Source organism: Diaphorina citri, unplaced genomic scaffold, assembly GCF_000475195.1.
Source record: "Diaphorina citri unplaced genomic scaffold, Diaci psyllid genome assembly version 1.1 scaffold688, whole genome shotgun sequence".
NCBI classification, from domain to species: domain Eukaryota; kingdom Metazoa; phylum Arthropoda; class Insecta; order Hemiptera; family Psyllidae; genus Diaphorina; species Diaphorina citri.
The window spans coordinates 30,878-53,590 of NW_007378121.1; the positions used below are offsets into that span (position 1 = coordinate 30,878).

The 22,713-nt window shown below is 39.1% G+C and overlaps 2 protein-coding genes across 2 annotated transcripts in view; one reads left to right on the forward strand and one right to left on the reverse strand.

Annotated features, from left to right (window-relative positions):
• Positions 1 to 13,864, reverse strand: part of LOC103511214 (baculoviral IAP repeat-containing protein 6-like) — a 30,215-nt gene extending 16,351 nt beyond the window's left edge. Inside the window, exons 1-2 of the mRNA XM_026825049.1 lie at positions 13,635 to 13,864; positions 7,158 to 7,434 (exon numbers count right to left, since the gene is read on the reverse strand). Coding sequence (XP_026680850.1) covers positions 7,158 to 7,434; positions 13,635 to 13,715 — 358 coding nt within the window. The 5' untranslated portion in view covers positions 13,716 to 13,864. The remainder of the gene's footprint in view (positions 1 to 7,157; positions 7,435 to 13,634) is intronic.
• LOC113468271 (protein suppressor of white apricot-like) lies at positions 10,428 to 11,662 on the forward strand. Its single transcript, XM_026825046.1, has 3 exons — positions 10,428 to 10,520; positions 10,870 to 11,082; positions 11,608 to 11,662. The coding sequence occupies exons 1-3, from the start codon at positions 10,461 to 10,463 to the stop codon at positions 11,644 to 11,646; spliced, it is 312 nt and encodes a 103-aa protein (XP_026680847.1). The 5' UTR covers positions 10,428 to 10,460; the 3' UTR covers positions 11,647 to 11,662.
• Positions 13,865 to 22,713: the final 8,849 nt, after the last annotated feature.

Here is a 22,713-nt window from a genome sequence, read left to right on the forward strand (position 1 = left end):
GCTAAGTTCTTCTTTTACTGCACCTTTTCCCAATCGGCGTCGCCTCCCTCTGTCAAACCTCTTACAAAAAAAAAAAAGATCCGCTGAAATAGGGGGAACACGGTTAGCACAGTGGTAACACGCTTGCTATGCAGAAGGTTCCGGGGCAGACTGTAGTACCTATCTATCAGAAGGACCAAAATAGGTATTAGGAAGTATTATTAGTAGTAGGATACTAGCCCTAGTCATAGGTATGTATGTGTTGCATTGATTTGCATTTCGTTCAAATAGTTCTATTTGTCTTGAGCAACAACTACCGAATAAGTGTATGTATAGGCGTCCACAACGGAGTCCCGACCCTCAACCCTAGCTTAGTTAGTACCGACCCAAGAGAAAATCAAGAAATTGAGCCTAGTATTTTTTCTGCGATGGTTTTGTATGAATTTTTTTTTTATTTGTATTTATTAAAGCAAATAAAAAAAATTCATACAAAACCATCGATAACATTCAAACATCAAAATTTTCAGCTTCCAGGCTCCGTTGTGGACGTGGTCAATCGTAATCGGCCGAACCAAACTAAATACATATAAACTTCTTTTCATAAACATTCCACCGAAATCCTATCGGATTGTTTCCTTTTTGTCAATTATATCGGTTTCCAGTTGATTAATCATCGACATAGTGTAGGCGTACATACGTTAACAATTGCGCCTAGTGAGGATTTTGTTATGTTGTTTATTGTTTGTATTATTTTGTTAGTAGCACCACTAATGGCCGGTCTTACCACTGAGAGTGGACGGACACAGAGTCAAGGGTTCCCTTTGACGATGTATGGGTTGGCGCGATGTCTTACTGTTGGCCAACAGTTCCCCAACCATGTAACTACTTCCCAACGATGAACCAACCATTCTACCAACGATGAGCCAACCCTAGGATTTCCCAACCATCGATGTTTTAGGGATATCTCTTGATTTTTTTTTCATTTCATTATTTGAAGTTTCCATTTATTAGTATTCAGTACAAATCTCGCAATTAAATAAATATTCAACAAATGGTATACCCATCCGTAAAAGCACTTACCCTAGGATTTCCCAACCATCGATGTTTTAGGGATATCTTTAGATTTTTTTTTATTATTTGAAGTTTCCATTTATTAGTATTCAGTACAAATCTCGCAATTAAATAAATATTCAACAAATGGTATACCCATCCGTAAAAGCAGGAGCTTGTGCCACGGATGGGAATAAGTATACACACTGTACCTACATTTATGGACGATCTTTCCTGTTACCTTCTGTTTCAGAGAACTTCTACAGTTCTAAATACCACGCGAGAATCCTCTCCCCCAACCGTGTCCGACCACACAGACAAAACAAACCTGTGTTTGTATCCGTCAACAATATACAACAGCCTGGATTAAACAACATCCATCTACCTGAATCTGGAATAGACCATCGGTACATCAACAAGCTGAAGCAGAGGCACAACCAACTCCAGCAAGAATACAACCAGTTTCAACAATATCAAACCGGGAATACAAACCAACAGATGGGGATGTATCCAGTACAACATCAAAGCCCAGTGGGAGTGCAATCCTCCAACGTATACGCTACTGATCAAGCAGTAGTCCCAGCTAGTAACTATGTGACTCAACTGAAAGGAAATAGACACCCGTTGCCTAGCAACCAAGATGTAAACAACTACATGGGTCAGATGCAAGGAAATACAAAAATGCCTAGCAACCAAGATATCAGAGACTACATGGCCCTGGCCCAGCTACAAGGCAGTAAATATCCGTTGCCTAGCAACCAAGATGTAAACAACTACATGGCGCAGCTACAAGGAAATGCAAAACCGTTGCCTAGCAACCACGAAGAGAATGACGCAGGTGGCTATGTTCACAGTCTGGTGCAAATCCCCAGCAAATATCACAAGGGTGTCCTTACATATTTCCAAGGTCAGAACCGACCTGAAGTGAGTCTCTGGGCAGGCAGCTTCCCACAGGGCGAGAAAAGCGTCGAAATATGGACACGAAACCCAAACGTAGCGCTAGACACCGGGGGCGGAGGTGAGTCCAGTGTTCCCGGGTACTCGATATTCCCAACGGGGCAAACTGAAGAGCTGGGAACACCCAAGAAGAAATACAAGATTAAGAAAGTCAAGTTTCCAAGTCAAACTGTACGACAGATGTTTGTAACGAATGGAAACAAGGGTGATGCAAATGATGCTATGGATGTCTACAAGGCGCACAGTCATCATAACTTTGTCACTAATGTGAATCCAAGAGACAAGAATGTGTCTAACCAAGACGATACAGACCATGAGAATGAAGCAGATACAATTAGGAACGCAGACCAAGGAACTAGTCAGGATAAAATTGAAGAATTTCACAAGAAATGGAAATCCAAACATCAACAACCTCCGAGACAAAACAATCATGAGTTCCAAACTAAACCGGACACGATGGAAAATCAAAATGAACATCAGCAAAACCAAGCAGTAGCAATTCCAGAACCAGGACCAGGAACAAGGATACCCCAGGACGATGAAGAGGTTCATATGAAAAGCATACAAGCCTTGATCAAAGACATGTCCAATACTATTGGTAACAACACAAGTCACTTTATCAACAATGTCAAACGAGACAATAGTCATAGAATGCGCAAACCTGCTAATTTAAATAAGCCAAAGAAATCCAAGGTACTGAAAAGAAAGAGAAAAGTGAAACAAGTGAAAACACAAGAAACTAAAAATAATGAAGCTGACATGGACACAAAAAGCAATGCGGGTAACAATGATAAAACCAGAAATGTAAGACAATACAAAACCTTGAACCGCACTAGTTCTGTATTATACAATGATCAGAATGCTAGACAAAATCCTAATGCTGCTATTAGGCTTATTCCGGTTGATGTAAACACACACATGATGAATGATGCCCAAGGAAAATATTTGGACTCCAATTCAATACATTTTCCAAACTATTACACTAGTGATAATAACGACTCAAGTTACAAAGTGATTGGAATGAAAAATGTAAATCCAACAAAAACTCCAACTAGGCTCCCTGCACACCAAAGTTATGACAATAGTTATCAAAACAATATTCTAGGTGATCTGGGCTATTCACTTTTGTTATTAAAAGACGAAAATAATCACTACAGGACAATTCAAAACGACGGACATCACAACAAGGATGTTAAAGTTATTAAAATGAAGCGCAAACCAAAAAGAAACAACCAACTGGAACAAAATATTCAACTGACACGTGTACCTAATTATGTTAACGTTGCAGATATACGCAACTTGATTCAAACTGCTCAAGCAAACCAAACAATGACTGTGAAAAAGGTAAAAAAGAAACCAAAGACAAAAACATTGACGAAGACGGTGAAAATAAAGAAACCACTGCCAGCGAAAGATTTACCCAACCAAAACAATCAGGGTGATTGGACAGAAAATATGATGAACAAAATTCGAAGCAACCAAACTTTCAGTCAGGCTGGGAAAAGTGATTTACAAGTGACCAGTAAGAAGAAAGATCTTACTAAACTCACCGACTCGGCAGCTGAAGGCACCATTCATAATATGGTAGGACATACTAAAGAGATGAGTCTAGGTAAGTTAGGATATATGCCAGAAGTTGCATACAAAGTGACAAGGAATGGAGATGGTACATATGAGACTGCTTCCTTCCAAGACTTTGACAACCATAATCCTAATAATAACCAAGATGATGAAGAATATGACACAGATGAAGACGAAGAAGATAAAGAAGGCCAAGAGAGTTCGCACAATGGAAACAGAAGAATGATTGAGAACGAACCAGAAGTTGTAGAAGACAACAAAGAAGATAAATATCTGAGAGATGAAGAAGAAAGAGAAAACAACAAGCTTCGAGAGCAAGAAAAAGCAGAAGATGATGAAAACCAAGAGAACGATGACATCGAAGACGAGATAGTACAAAGTGACATGGACTTTGACAGAATAAAGGATGATATAGACAGAATAGATGAAGAGCCAGATGATGAGGAACAATTGGAGGACGAAGAAGAAGAAACTTTGTTTACACCAGAAGATTATGACGATGATGAAGAAGAAGAGGAGGAAGAAGACCAAAATCGAGAACAAAGCAAAACAAAAGATAAGAATTACATGTTAATGCCATTCTTCTTGAAAGTACCAAAGGAAAGAAATAGACGAAGTACGCGATTAGCATTGAGTACGACTAACTCTAACCAAAAAACATTGCTGCCAACAGAAAGTAAAGATGTTGCAAAAAATGGAACTGCCTCCAAGAGCAAATGGCAAATTCCAATATTCGTGATCGGCTCAGAAGAGAAAGATGTGAAAGATAACCTCATGTTAAGAAATGACATAGATCGTAAAATACAGCATTCTTCTATCAAATTCAATCCATTCTGGAAGGAAAATACTTTTGTAAAAGCTGAAAATGAATTCAACATTGAGAGTAATAAAGCAATGAATGCAAATAAAAGAAAAGATGATGAAAACAAGAAAAAGATAATGAAAAATACTTTATCAAATAAAACACCGTTGCAAAAATCCGAAGAACCAATGGGACAAGCAACAGTGGATAAAAGCAAACATGCAAGTCACCTAAACCACCCAGATAATTTCAAACACTTGCTCCACTCAGACGAAATGTATGACACAAACCGAACAGAAATTCGCGAGAAACGAAAAATGTTTGTGCTCAATAAGAACATTCAGGACAATATTAATCGGAACAATGTAGCCAAAACCCAAGACAGTGATGAGTTGGAAAACGAGAAAAGTTTAATCAATAGAATCAACACGTACACATACGCTCAAATCGGACAACAACCAATGACACCCAAAATAGACTTAAACAAAAAAGTCAAAACACCTGAAATTACAAAGAATACAAACAAAACTATAAGGAAAACAACAAATAAGACTACAGAAAACATTACACCGAGTACAATCAAAACCAACATGAAATCAGTTTACAATCCAGTGAAACGATTTGACCATTATAATGACGGAAATATAAAATTTGATGAAGACGAAGAAATTAAAAAGGTTGAACGAATCAATAAATACATGGAACAAAATAATCAAATGAAAAGCAACCCAAGTTTCCACAATGTAAATTACACGAGTACTCGTAGAAAGTTTAGTCTGTACTCACCGGCAGGTGAAAACCTTTTCTTAAAGAAAGATAATATCAAGGAAGACACAAGACAAAGCATTCCTGTTAGTGAAAGATCCGACGAAGAAGAACAGTTTGCAACTTTTAAACCTGAAAACACTTTGGTTCAACGACAAATACTCCACAAAGTTCAAAAAACCAATCCTAAATCAGGGAAACGAAGCAGTGACCAAATCCATCAAGCAAATACAGAAAAGAATCCCGTCATGGAAAAGAAGGATAATATGAACAGACCTAGGATACAGACGGGTATATTCAAACCTGACAGCATTCGAAACAGTGATCAAAATCGAGCCGAGTCTAACAGAGGAATGAACACCCAACCGACTGACAAAAAATATCGTTACAAAATTGATTTAACATCACCAAGAACAAAAATTGAGACCATCGATGAAATGAAACAGGATGGCTTTGTTCAAAGTTCATCAGAAGAACCTTCAATTACCACAGAAATTAAAAGAAGAGAACCAGAGCCTGTATCACCTGACGAGAGAAAAAATTTCAGAAAATACTCTAAGAAAAGAGTGAAAGAAGTTGTAATTAAATCAGCAACTGAAGAACCCATCATAAAAACTACTGTCAAGATAACAGACGAAAGCTCAAAGTATCCCATCATCTCAAAAGCAGCGCATACAAAATTTAAACCATCTGCTAAAAAGGATGAGAAAGAAACAATTATAAATCACGTCAAGTATGAGAGAAAAATCAAGAAACTGAACAATGGCAATGTTCCTAGCTCATTGTTCTATGAAATGGACAATAAGGGAACAACAGACAGTATAGAAAGTCAGGAATCTCAAGTATATCCCGAGATAGACAAAGCAACAAGTCCCAGTATCAACACGTACAAATTAGCCAAAGACAGCAACTCTGACCCGGTGAGTACCAGTAGCAAGGATGACACAGTACACAACATTCAACGTGATAATCAAACAGCACTTGAAACAAACAATTTACCAAAATATTTCAAAACAGTGATTCAAGAAACTGCCAGTGAAGATTCGCCCAAGACAACTTACTACGAAGAGATCGACTACAAAACAACCATGAACCCCAACTTTGCAAAACATGCAAAAGAAATCCGTGATTCTCTAGGTGTACCTCAAGTGAACTATTATGACAACAAAATAGTTGTCACGGAATCGAGTAAAACTTATGATGAAGTGACGCCTGAAGGTGTCTATGAGGGTTCTAATGTTCACAGGGCACAGTACGAAGGGTGAACACAACATTCACAAGGTGAACGAGTACATGAAGAAGCACGAGTTCTATGATGAACATCACGATGGTGGTGAACACGAGAAGCACGGAGGTTTCAGTGAACACCAAGACCATGCTAAGGGGAAGAAAGAAAAGACAGGCCATCGCAAAGGCAAACACACGTCTGGCGAGCTGGGCAAGAAGGGGATGGTAGACCATGGGAAGGAGTATAAGGACTACAAGAAGATGGCGAAGAAGGAGGGAGAGAAGAAGCATCGGGCGGAGAAGGAGGCGAGTGGAGAGGAGGGAAGCAAAACCATGGAGAGGAAGTGGGGGAAGACGAAAGGAGAAGAGAGGAGGTAAGGGAAGAGAAAGCAGGGAAGGAGGAAAGATATAAGAGAAGGCAGAGGAAGAAAAGAGATAACGGAAGGAAGTGATAAGAAGAAAGGAGAGGAGATAAGGAAGAGTAGATGACAAGAATAAAACTGAAGAAATTACGATAAAATGTAGATACAAAATACCTGCACATAATGAAACAGTACACTTGCAAGCTATTGATCTAGCTTACTTTAAGGTAGACTCTACTTTTAACAACAAGTAAACTGTAAAAATGAGGACTTAAATATCCCATTTTGCTCAGTAACATAACAATAAAAATTAATAACGGCACGAAATAACACTTTGTTCATTATTTTTCTATTCTATGGGAGAATAGCAATGTTTTATCTGCCCTTAAAAAGAGTAGAGAATAGAGAGAAGCCCTCTCCCCCCAAACACTTACCAACAGACTCCAGTATGCTCATAGCGGTAGGCAAATGATACGGGCCGAAGTGTAGATGTAACAAATGCAGCACAAACTCGCACTGGACATCCAGAGGCCCCGCCTGGTTAGACAGGGGACCCTTAGCCTGTACCAGGAGGTAGAGCAGACTGAGCAGATGCTCATTGAGCTGAGTACCGGTAGTGAGCTCGGAGGAGAAGGAGAGAATATCGCACCGCGCCTGGAGTCGAACCAGGAACTGTCGGAATGCGACGCACACGGACGGGCCCGCTAGTTGCTGGAGAATAGAATAGTGTTGGATTAGAAATAGAACAGAATGATATTTAATTATTTATAGAACAGAACACATCATTGTGGTGCTACTTCATATGTTAAACATGAAACATGTTTAATAAATTTCATCAAAATCGAACCAAGTCATATTTTCCTTTATTCTAGTTTAACAATTTTGTTGAGTTGGAGATAATGGTCAAGTACTATATAGCGTGGGAATGCGGCTTCGATTTTGAGTGCCCTTCCAGGACATGAAAACCTGGAAGGGGTATTTTATTTGTAATTTTAGATGTATTCTTAAATAAATACAAACAGTTTGTATTTTTAGGACCGGGGACGGTAAACAGGGAGAGAAATGGATATATCATACATATTTCTGGACATGGTCTTCACTTATTTGTTAGGTTTATATTAGACATCCTATGTATTAACATTATTCTTACCGTTTCTATTATTACTGGATACTAGGTATTATTTCTGTCTATGAGGAAATGTTTGGTACGAAAGAAGCTAGAGACAGTATCAACGAATCTATAGGGTACGGCGTGTATCGTCCTAAGGACAAGAAGAACCCTATGTACGATACCAACACTCACACGGCAGTGGATGAGTATGAACATCAAGTACAGAAACCAGACTTGCAGGAAAATCACGAGGATCCCAAGGAAATTTAAATACTAGAATTATAAAGATGTGTACGTACACACAGCAGCACTGGCAGGACTCAGTACGACGGCATTTGTTTGGTTACAATGGACGCGTAAAGTAAAAAAAATATTATATAGTCGACCGTCCATCGATTGACGAGGTGAATCTATGTTGTCGAGGCAGTGTGGACGGTTTCAGTCGACATCGATCGACGACCGTCGACTATGTGTGGATACAGCTTAAGGCCAACCACTCACTATCGAACTATCAGGTAGACCTGACAGCCGGACCTGATCAGGTCTACCTGATAGTGAGTGGCTAAGAATAGATCAGTTGCGCTTACTTGGGTGATGTTTCAAAGTCATAGAGCAGGAAAAATGAGGATTAACGGAATTTTTCTATTTCTTCTATGACTTCTACATACCGAGATAAATCGATTTAAAAAATACCGGTAAATCGTAAACTTTGACGTCACGGCATACGCTCCCGTAGGCGATGACGTCATAATTCATGACTCCCGCTTCGTTTGTTTGTGCGCAAGCGTTTCTGCGCATTTTGACGTGAAATCTGACGTCACAACTCTTTGAACTTTTTCATTAGAACGGCAATTAAAAATTGAATTTTCGACCTTTTAAAGTTACTTTTTCGGAGTTTTGACCTCATCTATTATTCTAATGTTCACAGGTCACAGTACGAAGGGTGAACACAACATTCACAAGGTGAACGAGTACATGAAGCATATTTCATTCTATTATTCTAATGTTCACAGGTCACAGTACGAAGGGTGAACACAACATTCACAAGGTGAACGAGTACATGAAGCATATTTCATTCTATTATTCTAATGTTCACAGGTCACAGTACGAAGGGTGAACACAACATTCACAAGGTGAACGAGTACATGAAGAATATTTCATGCTATTATTCTCATGTTCACAGGGCACAGTACGAAGGGTGAACACAACATTCACAAGGTGAACGAGTACATGAAGCATATTTCATTCTATTATTCTAATGTTCACAGGTCACAGTACGAAGGGTGAACACAACATTCACAAGGTGAACGAGTACATGAAGCATATTTCATTCTATTATTCTAATGTTCACAGGTCACAGTACGAAGGGTGAACACAACATTCACAAGGTGAACGAGTACATGAAGCATATTTCATTCTATTATTCTAATGTTCACAGGTCACAGTACGAAGGGTGAACACAACATTCACAAGGTGAACGAGTACATGAAGCATATTTCATTCTATTATTCTAATGTTCACAGGTCACAGTACGAAGGGTGAACACAACATTCACAAGGTGAACGAGTACATGAAAAATATTTCATTCTATTATTCTAATGTTCACAGGTCACAGTACGAAGGGTGAACACAACATTCACAAGGTGAACGAGTACATGAAGAATAAAATCAAGTTTAACTTCCATAACCTGTAATTGTAATATACTGTAAATAATAAAATAATGTAAACTTCATACCAAATAATTGACTCTTTGATTTCCTTCTACAGTCACTCCAAAACGCCTTTCTCAGAAATGCGTTTTTCAGCATTAAAAAGGGGCCACCAAATGACAATACTATGGAAACAAGGGGCCACCAAATGACAATACTATGGAAACAATTAGAGGCAGACTATGTGATAGATTTTACAAATTCATATTCTTGTCGTGTCTTCATACTTAGCAAAACTTGAAACTCAGGAGGAGACATTTTATTTGTTTCACAACATTCACACATGACCAAACACCGGTACACCTCAGCGTTGCTTAACTTACAGTGTCAGGGCCCGGATCAGAGTGCTGATTGACTGAGCCGATAGACCAATCACAGGCACGAATGAAGCGTTGAACTTTCGACCCGTTGAGTCCTCGCCTGAGCTTTTGCCTGATCCGTTCAGTGTAAGCCACAGTTCTAGAATCTGCTCCACATTTGACCAGCCCGTCTGTAATGGGTTAATAGAGAATTAGTTATTGTCTGATCCGTTTATTAAATACCTACGTACTTTCTTTCCCAACTTTATGTTTGATATGACTGTCAAAGTTCACTTTTTTTTCGCGATATTTTAATGATCATTCCCCTCGCCATTGCCAGACTAGTTAGCTTGAAAGAAGGGTCTGTGTAGGAAGCGCCAGGTTTCAGGTTCGATTACCGCCCGGGGAGAATTTCACCTTAAGTAGATAAGGTTCGTTCTCGGAATGGCTGATCGCTGGCTTTATAAAAAAAAAACACATGGGTCACAAGGGCTCGTATTACAAAGTGATGACTACCTTCAAATAGACGTAGAATACAAAAAAAAAAAAAAAAAAAAAAAAAAAACATTTGTATAAACACAAGAAAGAAAACCACGAACATCACAAGAAAGGAGGCGATGGTAACTACAAGAAGGAAACGGGAGAAAAACAGAAACATACGAAGAAGAAATCTAAAGGTAAGATACTCGTAACTTTCAACATAACGTGATATTTCATCCAATGACCTGTTCATTGTTCATTCGTATTGCGCTATTGATTCATTGGATAGACTTCATATAAGATTTATAAGATATTGCCTAGTGTGGTAAAATTGATCCCAATCTTCAAGGATGCTTATGAATCCCACATTGAAGTGACTAGAGGCTAACATATTACGAGGACTTCCCACTTCTTACTGGAAGAGGGAGTTGTTTCCTAGCCTCGCCTCGTTTCGTTTTGTATATTCGAGTAGATTTGTAGCTCGTCTGTTGAGACCTTTAATTTCTCTTTCCTTACTTGTTCCCATCAATTTCCATTTCCCCCCAGGCAAGAAAACAAAAGAAACATTCGACAACTATCACGAAGAAGAGAACGCCAAGAAGGGTCACGATAAGAAAGAGAAACATAAGAAGAAATACCACGACGCCAAGGGAGCGAAGAAGAAGCATAAGGTGGAGAAGGAGCATTACGATAAGGAACATGAGGCAGAAGAGGGAGAGAAGGGAGCCAAGTTTGAAGAGTCTGGATCTCACGAGAAAGGTGAGTGAAAGCGCTAGGTCGCGGGTTCGATTATCGCCCGGGGCGGATTTTATCCTGAACGGATAATGTTCGTTCTCGGGACGGCTGGTTTTCTCCTATCCTGTCTTCGTTTTCTCTTCGATTTCGGGATGGTAAGACCTTAGCAATTACAGTTCTCTCTATCAAACCTCTGGAGGAAAAAAAACTTTCGGAAACTGAGACCTCAGATATTCTGAGACTCATTTTCTCCCCTTCTAAAGGAAAACACGGGAATCAGTTCAATCACTAACCAACCTCAGGGGTGTAATGGTTAGAGAACGGTGGACTTTGAATCTGGAGGTTGGTGGTTCGAGTAAAGTTTTCACCACAGGAACATAGAGGGGGCGTTGTTCTTTTCAAATAGGAAACTGCGTGTGGATTTCTATTATTCTAATTTTCCTCCTGTTCTTAACTTCATACACAAAAAGTCCACTCTGAGGCTTGAGTGTTGGGACAATTGCCCCAAGGGATGGGTTAAGCTTATACCAATTTCCCTCCTGTTCACAGGTCACAGTACGAAGGGTGAACACAACATTCACAAGGTGAACGAGTACATGAAGAATATTTCATGCTATTATTCTCATGTTCAGAGAAGAGCACATTGAAGCAGTTAGACAGCATGGTGACCCCGTTCACACTCGCGGCTGGCCTCGCCCAAGGCGCGGTCACACTATCATCCCAGTCTCGATAGGAAGCCGCGTCCACAGGGCTAGGTAGCGGCGAGTTGATACTGATGGGCAGGTTGTAGGCAGACTGAGCGGTGAGACGTTTCAGTGTGACCTCGGCGTTGTTCTCCACCCCGTACTCGAGCCGAGAGTCCATGGCCAGTGACATACTGCAAGGGGGAACAGGAAAGAGAAATACGTGTTAATAGTGTAATGAAACCGCAATCAAGACTGCAACACACTGGCACAATATCTGACGTTGACATTGGTTTTTCCGGACACTAGAGGAGGAGAACTATCGATACCTGCCTCGGTGGTGTAGTGGTCAAGGCGCTCGCCTGGTAAACAGGAGGGCGTGGGTTCAATCCCAGCCGAGGTATGGAATTACTTCTACAGGTAGAGTTGCTCGCTTTGGGTTTCTGCTTTTGCTTCTGCATCGCCAACTCGCCGCACATAAAGTCCCACCGTGTTCCTAGGAGGAGAGAGGAACAATAATTTAATACAAGTCAATGGAACATTGGAATATCTGTCCCACCTTGTTGGAAGAATTGGGGTTTAAAACCATTTGCACTCCCAGAAACAATATCTGGACTCTTTCCTGGTCTTACCTAAGTGTTAATAATAATAGACTCTTGAGTGGAAGGTAACCACTAGGCGAGGTTAACGCCGGAGGCGTTTTCTACCACCTAACCCTTAGAGCTCCATTACTATGTAATCACACTCTCAAATAAATGAGGATAAAATTCCATGCCTCGGCTGGGATCGAACCCACGCCCTCCTGTTTACGTCAAATTAAATGAGGATAAAATTCCATGCCTCGGCTGGGATCGAACCCACGCCCTCCTGTTTACCAGGCGAGCGTCTTGACCACTACGCTACGACGGGCCAACTACAGAAAGTCAATACTACAACGATGGATCTACTACAGAACATGAATACTCCAACAATGAGCCAACTACAGAACGTGAATACTACAACGATAGACCAACTACACAGTATCCTCATATTGAACTAACAGACGAGGAAACTCAAGATGAGCATGGAAACATTAAAAATCACAATGTAAACCGAGACAGAGCAGTGTTCCCAAACAAGGAACATCAATACTACAATCATGAAAACAAACCCTACATGAATGATTACGATGGAGCGAATGCATTTGAAGATCATGCTAGCACAAATGAGAGTGCTGAGAATGCAGACGTGTCTGTCTACAACAGCAACCCCTATCTCAATGGGAAAACGGTAGAAAACACAGACGAAACACCAGAGAACCACGGAGAGGTATTTGAGAATACAGAAGAAGGAAGAGAAGAAGGAGGAGGAGGAGAAGGGCCAAGAATGAACTATTATGAAGAAGATAAGAAGTATGTGTCGGAAAGTAAAAAGATCAAGAATATTCCAGAGGATGAAAGTGAAGCGGATGAAGAAGATTACGATCATGATCAAAGTGGAAATGAAGATTATGATAGCGGGTGAGTGAACAATATCAATGCAGAACGAAACTAATGTTTCCAATGTTTGTTCCTAAAAACTTATCATAATAAGGCTGGTCACAGACGCTTTTTCAGAACTTATTTTTAAAACGTATTTTTCAAAGTTTCTAGCTCTAATATCATTAAAAACGCCATCAGACCGTTTTCGCAAAAAAAAAAAAAAAAAAAAAAAAAAAACTTTAAACGTTTCACAACTCTCTGAACTTTTTCATTAGAACAGCAATTAAAAATTGAATTTTCGACCTTTAAAAGTTACTTTTTCGGAGTTTTGACCTCAAATTTGGATTTTTCACCTTTTTCGTAGGAATCGACCTTTTATTAATAATATTTTCCCAATTGCAACTCCTCCATTCAAAAGCACTCTTTTACTTACATTGGTCTTGAGCTGGGACGAGGACAGGAAGGTGAACATCATCTTGACGAAGCTCGGTTCATTGATTATAACCCGTGCCATGCCTACTAGAGCATTACTAGCATCTCCACTGGGGTCTGTATTGGGGCCACTGGTAGTGATGGGGGTGTTGGTAGCCAGAGTGAGCGTCTCAAATGAGAGACACCAGGTTCGAAGTGACACATTAGGGCGACTGTGGAAAGGGAGATATATTATAAAGTAGTATTATATTCTAACTTATTTTAATAAAATAAAAGACCCAAGTCGGAAATTTCCCTTAAGATCCTTAAAGTAATGTCATACTTTGCCTAGGAAGTGTGAGTAGGTATAGCATCGGATAAAAAAGTAGGGAATTTTGGAATTAAGAAAATAAATAAAAAGTTGTGGCTGAAAAAAAGAAAAAAAAAAAAAAAAAACCGCAAGACTTGAAAACAGGGGTACCCCTGTGGGCAGGACCCACTGTGTTCCCAGCCATGCCTCCTGCACCAGTGTCGACGCTGCTAGTTCCCCTCGAGGGACCACTAGCACCAGCGCTAGACCCCGGGGCAACACTAGACTCGGCGCCAGCGCCCGGAGCAGCATTAGACCCAGAGGTACTTGCACTAGCCGCGGGGAAGGCGCTTGAGTTCCCGCTGGCAGCAGAAGACGGAAGAGCCCCACCGCTCGCGGGGAACGAGCTCGCAGTCCCGCCAGCAACACCAGACCCAGGGGCTCCACTATTCGCCGGGAATGAGCCACTCGGCGCGGTGAACAAAGTCGCGTTCCCGCTGGTAGCAGAAGGCCCCGAGGTACTCGCGGGGAAGGCGCTCGCAGTCCCGCCAGCAACACCAGACCCAGGGGCACCACTACTCGCCGGGAACGAGCTCGCAGTCCCGCTGGCTGCATCCAGCATATCGAGTAGGAGACACGTGAGGGCGTGCAGCGTCCAGGGCCCACCCCATACTGAGCGGTGTTGATCAGACCAGACAGCTAGGCGGAGTAGATGCAGCAACTCCGCTTCAGACAATAGCTCGGGGAGGGACAGAGTGGGGTGCGTTGAGATGATGATACGCGATAGATCCTGTAGGGAGCAGAACAGGGGGAAGGGTTACATATAGGGTGGGTTGGGGTAATTTTGAGACAAGTACTATTTTGGGGTCATTAAAGTTTGTTTCGAACGTCTGGCTTGGGGACTTTAAACAGGCAGTAGACCAGCTTAGTCTGACTGCGGGACTCTAAACAGAGAGTATACCAGCTTAGTCTGGCTGGGGGACGTTAAACAGGGAGTAGACCAGCTTAGTCTGGCTGCGGGATATTTATTTTATTTATTTATTTATAGCACTATCGATAATTTTGACTATCGAACGCTATCTATAGTTTTGACTATCGAACGCTATCGATAGTTGAGGCTTGACTATCGATAGTTTTCGATAGTTTTTTTTCTGCACATTTTTCGTTTGTCCATGTTCACAGGGCACAGTACGAAGGGTGAACACAACATTCAGAAGGTGAACGAGTACATGAAGAATATTTCATTCTATTATTCTCATGTTCACAGGGCACAGTACGAAGGGTGAACACAACATTCACAAGGTGAACGAGTACATGAAGAATATTTCATTCTATTTTTCTAATGTTCACAGGGCACAGTACGAAGGGTGAACACAACATTCACAAGGTGAACGAGTACATGAAGAATATTTCATTCTATTATTCCCATGGTAAAAAAAAAAAAAAATAAAAAAAAATGTTGAAATAAAACCCTGTGACCTAAATTAATACGTGTACAGGTAATAGTTTTCTTTAAATTAGGTTAGGTTAGGTCTTTTTGGGGGATAAGAACTTTAGAAACAAGGGAAATATGTAATAAAAAAACTATCGAAAACTATCGATAGTTTTTTGAAAAATATCGATAACTATCGATGGCGCCGACTATCGATAGTTCTCCTCCTCTACCGGACACGGAAAGTAAGTAAGTATAGTGTTTATTGTTGTTGTTGTTGTTGTAGCGGCTTCAGCTGTAGCCGAATGGTGATGGCAGAATAAAGAAAGGATATCTTTTTGTATCAGCCATACACAGGGATGATGGTCTCTAGCCATGTTTAATCGTCCTGAACCGCAGTCAACCATCGTGAGGACTTGTGCTTATTCTTTAGCACAGAGAACCCTTTGAAAAACTACTTGTTAGCTCGGCTGGTTAGGGTTAGTTGTTGAACTCCCTGTTCATAGTCCTCTGGTCTACTCTCTGTTTAACGTTCTAGGGGTCGTCCTAGTAGGCCAGACCTCTATCGTTCTCGAAACGGCTGGCTTTCTCCTACCTTGTCCTCTTTCTCTCTTGGATGATATACATACCTGCAGCTAATACCTCCCATGGAAGACTTGGGTACAAAGGCGGGTACTCTGTGTACGATTATTCTGCCTCTGACCAGGACATCATCAAGGAAATCTTCCAGATCACTATCATCAGACTCCAGGACAGAGGGAAGAGCGTAGGGGGAGAGCGATACATTGGCTGTGGGGGAGGAAGATAAGGTCGAGCTGTTGGTATAGCCTTGGGTGCCTGACTGGGAGGTTTGACTACAGGACGCTGAAATGATAGATCAAATTGGACATGATAAAATCTGGGTATTCAGTGACCTGTGTCTGTGATAAATAGGTCTAGATAATGGACATGTTTATACTGCCATTTGTCACAAAAGATCTCACTAGGTCGCATTGACAAAGGGCGTTTATTACAGCCGATGGCCCTACTTATCCAATACCAATACTGCCAGCATAGGACTTGGAAGTCCCTTTGTGTTTACAAAGCTTTATGAAAGGACTCTCATGCAACGACCTTTTCCCATCCAAGGCAAATTTAATCCTGAACAGATAATGTTCGTTCTCGGAACGGCTGGCTCAGTAGTTACAGTTCTCTCTCTCTCTTATTCAGTTCCCTTATAATTTTACAGTTCTCTTATAAAATATATTATTAACCTTTTCCTAATTATATAGGGTCGGCGTCAGTTCTCTCTAAAAAAAAAAAAAAAAAAAAGGGGGAAAAAAAAAAAAGCTGACTCAAAAACAAATAAAAAAACCTTTGCCTGGTTGCAGGGTGACCCTTGCCCTTAATGGGTGCCATAGGGTTTATTATTATTATTATTATTTCGGTTTATCTCCTTTACAGGGTGTTTCTATCCGGTTTATTCGCAGGCGTTGCCAATTCGAATAAGCCATTTTTCAAGTGGCGCATGCATTTAAATTGATCTGTTCACATTAACCTACGTTTTCCGTCCGACGGAAAAAAAAACGTCGGACGGAAGTTTGCACCGTCCTCTTGTCACTAGAATCTGTTCTGCCCTTCAACGGGAGAAAAAAAAACATTGATGATTCAGTGGCATTTGTAATTGAATGAGCTTGTTCACACCTGACGTTCTGAACGTTGCCCGTCCTCTTTCTTGTCTCAGTTTGTTTTCAATTGTTGACTGTTGAGGTAAATTTCCCAAAAAATCAGAACTAATAATTTTGAAATTTGAGAGGTTTGATTATTTTGAAAGTTTTTATTACTAAAACTTCTAAATACCTACTTTGAGATCTATAATTTACGAACTGGACAACATGAGTAATAATTTTGACAGTGAACAACTAATTTCTTTGGTAGAAAGTAGACCTGCTCTGTGGGATAAAAGTATTGACCAATACATTATCATCAATGTATTTACCTTCATCCTTGATGACTGATGAATACTGACTGACGACGAAAAACTTTTTTTCTGTTTCAAGTGGTAATCAACTGAACGGGACGTTTTTTTTTTTTTTTTCTTCGTCTAGTGTAAACTCAACGGAACGGGACGGTTTTTTCCCGTCCAACGGAAAAAAAACGTCACGGTAAAAAAAAAAAAAAAAAACGTGCAGTGTAAACCTAGTGTAACGCCTAAACCACACCCTTAATGTAAAAAGTAAAAACATACGTTTAATGTATAGAAAATTTCCTACAAAATCAAGTGGTCACAAAGGATTTTACTCAAAGAATAAAATATCCTAATTTTTGTTTGTCCGACATCTATTAGCCTACCTATGTTTTACTGTGTACATTTTAGGGTATCTTGAAAAAAAAAAACCCCTCAAGTTCAATGGTTAATTGGAAAAGCTTCGCTTTACGTAAAATCCTTTGTGAACACTTGATTTTGTAGGAAATTTTCTCAACTTTAAACGCATGTTTCTACTTTTTACATTAAGGGCATAATTTAGGTTATAGGCGAAAAATTGAAAAAAAAGTAGGTACCAAAGTATGCACTTTTTTCGAGGTTTTTTGCCCCCCCCCAAAAGTTATCCTCTGGGATTTCGAGGTCGAAAATTTGGTGCCACACTCACCTCAGTATACCTAACAATCCTGGCTAGGAAAAAAAGTTATCCTCTGGGATTTCGAGGTCGAAAATTTGGTGCCACACTCACCTCAGTATACCTAACAATCCTGGCTAGGAAAATGGTTTAACTTTGAAAAAAAAAAATTAAAAAAATACGACCATTTTTCGGCCACCTACTTGACCTACAGGCTGCTGTAACAGCACTATAACTGAACATAAAGTAAAGTTTGACCACACCATCATGTAGGACTTTGTGTACCTACTTTACAATTTCGTGGACTTTGTGTACTTTACAATTTCGTGGACTTTGTGTACTTTACAATTTCGTGGACTTTGTGTACTTTACAATCATGTAGGACTTTGTGTACCTACTTTACAATTTCGTGGACTTTGTGTACTTTACAATCATGTTGGACTTTGTGTACTTTACAATTTCGTGGACTTTGTGTACTTTACAATCATGTAGGACTTTGTGTACTGTACGTTTGATTCCCATCAAAAATTGCGTAGGACGCACGATTTAGGAGTTATAAGCGAAAAACTGAAAAAAGTGCGAAATTTCGGCCGTTTTCTAGCGGTTTTTCCGCCGCCAAAAGATCTCCCCTCAACTCTCGCGGTATCAATTTTACTATGACACTTCCCCCACCATACCTAACGATCCTATGAAAAAAAAAATTGTTTTTTCTAATTATTGCAAGGTACCTAATGCATTGTTAAAATCCTCTATCTATTAGACTAGAGGTTCAGTTCTTCATGTTTAGAAAATACGAGTAGATGGATAAGTTCCGTTGTGAAATGACCTAGAGTCTAGACTGTCCTAGACTCTAGAGGTTTAAATTCTTCCTACACCAGATTTGCTATGAAAGAGTGAATCTAGAGAAAAAGAAGGAGAAGCCTATTATTTAAATTCTCGTGTGAATGTTGTAGAGTTTGAAGTGATATTATTCTGATCTTTATGATAATCTGTATTGAGTTGGCATTTATTGCTTCATGTTTTGTTGGTTAAGTAGAATTTTTAATTTTATTCAGTCTCGCTCAGACATCCTAGTGATTGTGATTGAATTACATTGATCAAAAATAACAATAATTATTGTTTGCATTGATTATTAAAATAATTAAAATCCTATTTACTGAATTGCACATTGAATTTTTATTTTCTTTGGTGTATATATATCTTATTAATAAGATATATATAGAAAAAACCTGCGTGAATGTGTAAATACGGTAAGACCAAGTACCTACATACCTATTAACTTTATTTCTTTTTCTTGTAGGTATTCTGTTTATTCAAATCTTTGTATCCATATAATAATAACTAACAATGATAAGAATAATAGGTATTAAATCCCTGTAAGCACTTGAGTAGGTACTTTAGGAATTCTTCTTTCTTGTTGAATTATTTATGGAGAAACACCAGTTCCGTCCGACAGCTACTTTTTAATTTCTATTTTTGTTGTTAACGTTATGTGATCTAATAATTATATAAATGATGAATAAATAAAAAGTACTAAAAAAAAAAAAAAGGTTTTTCGACACAAAATTTGAAAAAAAAATATATACATACTTACCTACATTTCCTTTTTTTTTTTTTTTTTTTTTTAAGGAAGCAGGTAGTTTTTTACGATAATTTAATGATTCTCTCTGAATTAATTATTTTATTTTGAAAATGTGTTCCGTGTTTGTGCCTGATGCCCCCATACATAGGAGTACTAAATGATGTCATGTGCGGTTGCATACTATTTCAGGTTTATTAGATTAAAACATTACCTATCCACCATTTAAGTACCTATGGTATATTGGTAGTATGTACAGAACTATGTACCTACTCGTGAGTACATGATACACATAAATAATCGTATGCTTAACGTACTACCTACATAACTATATGTTGTGGAATATACACGGGGCATTTTGAACAACGTTCCTTTCGTATTGGTTAGGAGAGTGAGCTGAGTTCATAACGAACAATCGACGCTGTTGATCAACATCGTTTGTGTTGATAATTTTAATGTGCAATGCGGAGTTTCACCTTCTACCGGAGATGAAAATTTCAACTTTTGACTCACCCTTGGTAAGTCCAGAGCTAAATCCTATTGAATATATGTGGAACCAGTTAAAAAGAACAGCCTAAGCCAGAAAACCGGCACCTCAAACTCAAATGATTCTTGAGATAAAAGCGGTCTTATTGAAAAATGGGAGGCCTTAATTTTCTCAAGTAAATGTGATATCAGATCGACTCCGAACTGTCATTAGAGCAAGAAAAGGCAACAGAAAATATTCATTCTCTAAGAAAACCGATTAGTCAGTTCACAAAAATGATCTGTCTAAATTTTACTGAAGGTAAGAAAACCTCATTTCAGATGCTTTTTTGACACCCTGTGGGAAAAAGAAGAATTTGGAACTAAAACTTTATTGTTAAAAAAATAAATAAATAAATAAAATCGTATCAATAAGTCGACAATATTACCTTCAAAATGAGACTTTTTGGAGGAATTTAGATAAAGTATTAACGGAGATATCGTAGGTTATAGGTTTTGTAAAACGGAACGAGAAGTTCGAGTCGCTTTTTGTGAAACCGACGAACCGAGTGAGTAGTGTGGTTTTATTTTTTCCCCTCAGAATAGGTCACCCCCTATTTTCGTGAGGAAAAAAAAAAAAAAAAAAAAAAAACACGAACCGAGTGAGTAGTGTGGTTTTATTTTTTCCCCTCAGAATAGGTCACCCCCTATTTTCGTGAGGAAAAAAAAAAAAAAAAAAACAACAACGAGATCAATGAATTGATCCCTGTTCATTGTTGGCCCAAATGTTAATTGTCGTATTTTATTTAACATCTAACCAAAACCGAAATTTAGAGTGGGGGTAAAAATCTCGTAATGGGGATAATCAGCTGATTAAAAAAATCTGCTGTTCGCATTAACCAAAAAAAAAAGGCAACTCTATCGTTAACCGAAGTCGAGAGCTTGGTTTAGTATGGCAAGAGGGGAAACGTAAACCTAAAAGTGGTTAACGCCCCTCACGTCATAAACACACTTCCATGTGAGGGGAGGTAGTGACCTTGAATAAACCGGGCTGCGGTTAGCGGTTAGATGTTAAATAAAATAGGTACAATTTTTACAAAGTACTTTTGCCATATTTTTTGGGTGTTTTAGGTCTATTTTGTTAGCGGAAGTGTTATACAGCCGACATCTAAGTCCAGTTCATTAGAACGGCACATAAAAATTGAATTTTCGACCTTTGAAAAATACTTTTTCGGAGTTTTGATTTAAGATTTGGATTTTTTACAACCTTTTATTAATATTTTTTACCCAAATGCACCGAATGAACTACATCCTACAAATCCAAGTAGTTACCTACATTTTAAGAAGTCGACACTGAAAAATGAACTCGACGCACTCCAAAAAGAAATAATAATAATAAAAATGGGGTCGGTCTAATTCAAGAAAAGACCCCAGTCTTCCCAGAATATGGCTTACTGGCTTAGATTAAATCAATAAATCTACTAAAATAGATCAGTTGCGCTTACTTGGGTGATGTTTCAAAGTCATAGAGCAGGAAAAATAAGGACCAACGGAATTTTTCTTTTTCTTCTACGGCTTCTAGATACCGAGATAAATCGATTTAAAAAAATACCGGTAAATCGAGAAGTTTGACGTCACGGTATACGCTCCCGTAGGCAATGACGTCATAATTCATGACTCCCGCTTTGTTTGTGCGCAAGCGTTTCTGCGCAGTTCGACGTGAAATCTGACGTCACAACTCTTTGAGCTTTTTCATTAGAACGGCGATTAAAAATTGAATTTTCGACCTTTTAAAGTTACTTTCTCGGAGTTTCGACCTCAGGTTTGGATTTTTCACTATTTTTTACGTAGGAATTGACCATTTATTAATAATTTTTACCCATTTGCAACTCCTCCATTTTGAAACGAAAACCGATGCGACTCTAGGCGGGCATTTTGAGTACCCTACACCTAACTGGCGTGAAGGTTTATTGTTTAGGAGTATCTATTTTTAAAGTTAAAAAAAAAAGATGAGTGTTTCACCGCCGTTTTTATTTCGTAGTAATGAAACAACTTCTACATTAGGCGCTTGTGGTCTGTGTCGTAGTACAGTAGAACGTAGAACCTTCGATTATTTCAACTAATTGAGACCGAGGGTAGTTGAAATAATCGAAAGTTGAAATAATTGAAATTCCGTATAAAACAATGGAAAAGGGGGCGAAATTGAGATACAAAAGAACAAGATGGTTAATAAATAACTTATTTTGGGGTTGAAATAATCGAGGTTCTATTGTATGTCTAAACGTCCAAATGGGCGAGAAGAGAGACAGTACTTCCCATTCAGGTTCCGAGTCAAGACGAGAACACCAGAAAGTGACCCGTTGAAATATTTGCAATCGAAAAAACAAGTACAATTTTTTGTCGATGTGATGGTGGGATTTGAACCCGAGACCTTCTGACACAGTTGGTGATGTTATGTACAGTTTGTACAGGTAGGTATCCCATAACCCATAATACAAGGTATTATGTAGGCATTGCAGATTGTTGGTACCTATAGCTCCTACTGGAGAGTAGTTTGTTTCGTTTCGATGATGATGATGATGATGATGATGATGATGATGATGATGATGATGATGATGATGATGATGATGATGATGATGATGGAGAGATAGAAGAAATAAGAAAAAGTTCCTTAAGGCTATTGTGCGAGTGACCTTAATTTAAATCCTGCCGGCCAAA

Excerpts from the sequence above, each read along its gene's own strand:
- LOC113468271 (XM_026825046.1), top strand. The coding sequence starts at position 10,461 with ATGGTAACTACAAGAAGGAAACGGGAGAAAAACAGAAACATACGAAGA. Across the intron at positions 10,521-10,869 it reads TACGAAGAAGAAATCTAAAG|GCAAGAAAACAAAAGAAACA; the intron begins GTAAGATACTCG and ends ATTTCCCCCCAG. Across the intron at positions 11,083-11,607 it reads GTCTGGATCTCACGAGAAAG|GTCACAGTACGAAGGGTGAA; the intron begins GTGAGTGAAAGC and ends TCCTGTTCACAG.